The sequence below is a fragment of the Pisolithus orientalis genome (assembly GCF_024613125.1).
Source record: "Pisolithus orientalis strain OTSU chromosome Unknown F5J12scaffold_2, whole genome shotgun sequence".
Taxonomy (NCBI): domain Eukaryota; kingdom Fungi; phylum Basidiomycota; class Agaricomycetes; order Boletales; family Pisolithaceae; genus Pisolithus; species Pisolithus orientalis.
This window is the reverse complement of record NW_026260783.1, coordinates 788,612-794,611: the sequence shown is the minus strand read 5'-3', so window position 1 is coordinate 794,611 and position 6,000 is coordinate 788,612. Positions and strand designations below refer to the sequence as shown.

The 6,000-nt window shown below is 46.0% G+C and overlaps 1 protein-coding gene across 1 annotated transcript; it reads left to right on the top strand.

The window, feature by feature from the left end:
* Positions 1-216: 216 nt before the first annotated feature.
* On the top strand, positions 217-912 carry F5J12DRAFT_779250 (uncharacterized protein; the record flags this gene model as incomplete). The annotated part of the gene is made up of 4 exons (XM_051742373.1): positions 217-439; positions 464-480; positions 640-649; positions 851-912. The coding sequence occupies 4 exons, from the start codon at positions 217-219 to the stop codon at positions 910-912; spliced, it is 312 nt and encodes a 103-aa protein (XP_051604825.1).
* Positions 913-6,000: the final 5,088 nt, after the last annotated feature.

Sequence of the window (6,000 nt, the reverse complement as noted above, 5' to 3'; positions counted from 1 at the left end):
CAGTCATTCACAGTCAGCTGAGAGCACAGTCTAGCCATGCTTCCCATGCCACCTGAAGTGCACAGGAATGTTTTGTCTCACCCCAGCATTAAAACTAGTTGCACTGTGGTGAAAATGCACTGGTTAAAAGGTGTTTTGTTTGTTCACCATTTCCTGATGTGCTGGATTGACCTCCATGGCATTTCCAGCATTCTCAGTACTGATTAGTTGCAGAACATGTCAGGTATGGGTGGGGGAAACAGCACAGGGATGACTGAAAGCAGATTTTTCAAGGGTTTGATTGTGTTGGACATATACCCTGATGACATTACTGTAGTGGGCACCAATATTTATGGGGATTACTCTGAGAAAATGGCCCAGATGGACCAGGAGGATGGTTTCATGAGTTGGGGTAGAAGAGGGAGCCTTGATGGTCCCAATTCATTGTTTGACATTGTTTGTATGATGACAAATCATCAAATAGACCATGTGATATACCATGTAAGCATTAGTAAGCACCTCACAGCATTTTAAACTTTGTTAAACTCAAAACTATGTAATCAAAACTTTAAGTCAAAAAACTGTCCACATGACATGTCATTTCAAATGGCTGCTATTCTATTAATTCCTATCCAAATCACTTGATTCATGGACCAATAGAAAGCCAAGAGTAAGTACCCTATTTCATACTGGTTTAGGGCTAGGGTTAGGGGTTATTGTGTTTAGTCATAACTAATGTAAAACATACAAACATGTGGACAGTTTTTTGAGCCACTGTAGTTTTTCTGCCCCACCTTACTCTGACTTGTACCTACATCCCTTGTACTATATAATTCTGCTGTAATGTTGAAAATATACCACCCACTTTTAGAGTCACTATCTGTGTGTGTTTTGCAAGTTCCAGAGTTCCCAGAGTCTAAGTGCATATATTGAGTCTACAGTGTCTACAGCATCTCCAGTGATCTTTGTGTCTCCTGTGCCCTCCAATCCAATACACCTTATCCTGTTTCCCTCTCACCTCAGATACACTCTCCTCATTGCATAACTGCTCCCCAGAGTTTTGTATACCCATCTCACTGTTCCTTGTGCATCCACAACCCTCTGGAATTAAATTCTGCAACCCTCACATGAATACCCCCCCCTTTCTAGTTTTATTCTCAAATTCTCCTTCCACCTAGCACCCCTTGGGACATTCCTAGGGAATTCTCTCTACAGCCTTCCTCTAGCCACATGCTTCCCAGAAGACATGTGCCACACTGGTTCATTGCCAGTCCAAAGCCAGTCCAGAGTCTGGTCAGTGATTAGTGTGAAGTACAGGTTTACCCTCAGGTGACCAGGCTTCAAGACCAGGTGACAGGGGCTAAGTCCAGTTGACTGGAGTCAAGGCCAGGAGACAGGGGCCAAGTCTGGTTGGACTGGAGTTAAGGCTGGAGGTCAGGGGTTAAGTCTGGAGGTCTGGACTTAAGACCAGGGGCATGGGAATAAGGCCAGCATGGGGAACTGACTGGACTTGGAGGAAGCCAGTCTGGGGTTGGATCTACCTCCCTTGGTCTTAGCTATGTGCTGTACCCTTATGCAAGCCAGGGAGAGATCTGGGACAGGGGCTGGGGATAGCTTAAGGCTTGGCCTTAGCTATTGAGTAGACTCAGAGCGTAGTATGGAGTTGAGGGTAATACTAAGTTGATATTCTGACTGGAGTGCTACAAAGTACATACATATGTATGTACAGGGGTTAAATACATGAGGCTGGTCCAGAGTAATGAACATGAAGCCAGACTTGTTGATAAGCTATTAGCAAGATGATTAGCAAGGTGTGGACAGCCATGGAGGCTTTGCCAAGACTAATAGTCAAAGTCCAGGTGACTGGCATAACTGGAGTCAGACACAGGTTTTGTACAGTAAGCAAAGTTCAGATGAGAGGGCTAGATGAAATATAGTACAAACATTGGAAAACAGACTGGAGTTATGTCTGGGTGACCCAGGCATGGACCTGGGAGGACTGGGGTGGAGCAGCACAAGGCTGGGAGGCCAGAGTGGACCAGAGATAGGGGTAAAATACCAGACTTGAGTTATTTAGGCTGGAGTTGAGTTTCTTAGGGCCAGAGTTAGGTTTTCCAGGCCAGACTAGGACCAGACTTGACTGGAGATAGGGGCTAGGGGTCCAGACTGGACCAGGATTGAGTCCAAGAGTCATGGATATGACAATTAAGAGGGGGTACAAGATACTAGAGGGTTGGACTAATTAGACTTAGCAACTGAGGGGCAGCACTATTCCCTTGTGTGGACCATAGTCTGATCAAGAGGCAGAAACAGGAGGAGACTGGGTTAGACAAGACTAGATTGATTTCAGACTGAGGCTAAACAATTCTTCCTATGGCTTAAATACTAAAGGTAAACTAAGTGTAACATAGCACTGGTACAGTGGTGATTGGTAAACTGATTGGTAAGTACAATGTTACAAAGAATATTATCAAGCAAAGTGCAAACAAAGGTTTACTGGGAACCAGGGCAGGACTAGTGACAAACTGGGTATCATACCAATCCAGCCTCAATTGAGTGAACAGCTCAACTGGGCACTGCCTTGCAGTGTGTCACAAGCTAACATGTTTTTGAGTTGAAGTGTCAGGGCCAGGACCAGGGTAGGGGCAGGATGAGACCAGTTGAGACTGGGGCAGGACTGGTCTAGGGTAGCCTAGGCATGGTCATGACAACTGTGAGAGACCTGCTGGTACTTAGCAAAGAACTAGCTCTGAATTGGCTGCAGTGTGAGTCAAAGTGTGGTTCAGTGGTGAAAACCAACCAAAACCAACACAAGAGACAATAAAAGCCAGTGGTGGTGTGCCTATGTGATACCTAGACAGTTGAAGGTCTTATTCAGGTGGGTTTTTGCAAGCTACAACACTCAAAGATAAGTGCTGAGGGTTGGGGGTGCTCCTGGTGAGGAGGGAGCAAGAATACAAGAGATTGCAATGGGGTAGACTGTGATTAGGGGGAGGCTGTGCATGTCACATCTTGAAGAGATTGCTTCTAGGCCAAGGTAGGATGACAGAGAGGCAGCACTGATCTGATGCTGATATAGTACATCCAAAAGGGGACAGTGTGAGTCAGGTGTCAGAAGGGGTCAAGCTTTGGGGGTCTGTGGGGTGACAGGAGCATAGGGGACCACAACTTTCCCCCCCAACTGTCCTCTCAGTGAAGCAAATAAAAACTTCATGAATGAGGCTCTGTTGGAAGAGAGGATGAAGGGGGAGTGTCTTCTGCTGTATCTTGCAACAAGGAAGCAAGATGTGCATCATACTCATCATGGATGCCTGAATGACAGACCTGAGGCAACCAAAGACCAACCTCCTAGAGGTCATACTGACAAAAAGAACCACTGTCCAAGCTGGATGGGCTGGGAGGGGGCAGATGAGGATGGGATGTACCAGGATGCTTCAGGACAGAAGCTTGTAGGAACTCCTGGTAAATATATGTAGCCATGGTCCCTAGCAAAGGGGACAAGTGAAATGATTGATGTGGAGGTGGCCATATCAGAAGAATTAGTGTAATGAGCATCTTTTGGAGGGAGTGCTGTAGGAATGTGTGGAGTGTGCAGATCCTTCCCAATTTTGGAAGGTAGAATCACAGGGCTGAGCACTATAAGTGAGTGTGTGAATGGTGTTGGTATCTGTGGAAATGGTGGAGATATGTTGAAAACTGGAATGCTGTACATGGGCACTTAAGAATTTTTATTGGCACTTAACCTTAACTCACTTCCTTCTTTTCTCTTTGGCATTGACAACTTGTTCTTGTGCAAAGGATTCCTGCCAACATTCCTGGCTGTCATTCTATGCATGAGGGCCATAGTCTTCATCTCCATTCATCAGCAGTATCCATGTCCACATCACTGAACACCTTTGGTGTGTGACACCAGGACAGAGACAAGGGTGGGCCAAAGCCAGGTCAGGCTCAACTGAGATGACACTTCATAGTAGCACTGCTTTGCATTGCTAACCACACTAGACCATCTGGAGGTAAAGGTTTGGCAAGGCTGAGGCTGGACTAAGTGAGTGCAAGGCCAAGTCCTGCCAGGGTCAAGGCATGGCTATGACAATGAGAAAACAACAAAATACTTGGAAAGTCATGAGTCTTTCAACACATTATGTCATTAGATTGTGATGACATCATAAGTAAACTTGTAGCCCCTGACAGGATGATCACAATGGTGTTCTTGCCTTGTCATGATTCACAAAAGTGAGTGAGCTACAGGCAAAAGAAGTTCTTCTAGTAAATCACCACCAACTCACTACTGCCTAGCACTATCTGGTAGCAAGTAACAAATGTAAATACCAACTGTACAGACTACCAAGTATAACTACCAAGCTCCACAGCACTACACGTGGGAGCCTGTGAGGGACTGTACTACTGTGGCACTGTGGTGCTGTTGCACTGTGAGTCTGTGGGGTGGTGTGGGACACTGCAGACCATGCCAGCCATGGGACCATTCATCAGTAGACCACTTTGTGAGCTGGTAGTCCTAGGGAATCTGTCCAGTGCTGGACAGCTCTGGACAGCTCTGGCCAGCAAAAGTGATTTACTGATGTACACTGTGGATAACCTGTCTGATCACCACTGCCTTGGTACAGCCATAACCTTAGCAGATCAGTTTTCCAGTATCTGAATCATACAGTAACAACCACTGCCGGGGTAGCCACCTTGTCCTGGAGATTGCACTACATTGTGAAGATACAGAATATATTGCTGGATCTAACAAAGTACAAGTACAAAAAAAAACATGAATAGATTGTGAAATGTGATGTACATCATTGTTAGTCAACCTCCGTCCTACCTTCCTGTCCAGGCTCTGATCCTACTGTTGGCAGTGGTGGAGTGATAGAGAACATTCAATGGAGGGGCTTCCAAGTCGACACCTACCTCAAGTGAAGCCAAGGGGGTTTGGTGGATGCCTGTCTCAAGCTGCTTTGGGATGGTTGAACTTCCACTACTCCAGTAGCAGTGGAGTGTGAGGTACTGGTGCAGGGTTCAAAGTGGTGTGAAAGGGGACCAGAAGATGGTTGAGCATGTCTGGGGCTGTGAATAGGTGATTCCAGATGGCATCTACCACACAATGGAGAGCAGCAAGCTTGTTACAGGTTACTTCTATCTCCCACTTCATGTCAGCATTCTCCTGCTTGAGGATGGTAACCTCTTCCTGATACTCATCACAATGGCACAGCCCATTGGTACTGGTTGTCATAGTTGGTGCTGGAGTGATGGGTGGATCTGTTGCAACACTTCTCACATGAGACCTTGACTGGGATAGCCATGGGGGAGTAACAATTTCCACTGATTAATAGAAGTATCAGTTCAACTGTTTAGCCAAAAATATAGGACTGACTAACCTACTGGGGTGGCCAGCCCATGGGCCCAGAGATGAATGATGGCTTGTAAGTTTATATGGACCAGCAGATTGATTTCAGCTTGGTGCCCTTTGACATTTGGATCATTGACTAGCCAATGGGGCTGGTGCAGCAAGTGTTGAAGAGTGGGAAGGCCAGTGGTGTCTTCTGGGGATCACTGTTAGCAAGGCCTTGAATGGGAGACTTTTTGCCACACCTTGGACTTGTCTCCCTTCCCCCTTCCACCTGTACTTAGCCCAAGGTTAGTTCACAGAAAGATCCCATTCCTTAGTCCTCATACTAATCCTATCATTCACTAACTATTCTTGTATCTGTTGACCATGAAGGCTTCTTCAATTTCTCCATGGCCACCACCCTCTTCTGGTTTAAACCCTACACCTGGTCCAACAATGGTATGTTGCATTTTCTTTTTGTTTTGTTTGGTGGATGGCAACAGATAACTTATATTCACAGCTACAATTACCTTGCTCAATGTGTGGGCAGTGGCATGCAAGGATGGCTGGGTAATAATGTCGCAAAATGCAGATTATGTCCCCAACACACACATTTTCAACAACCAGGACCTTCAATGCTGAGCTGATGGTCAGCTTGGGCTGGTTGACTGCTTTCAATGGCCTCAAAC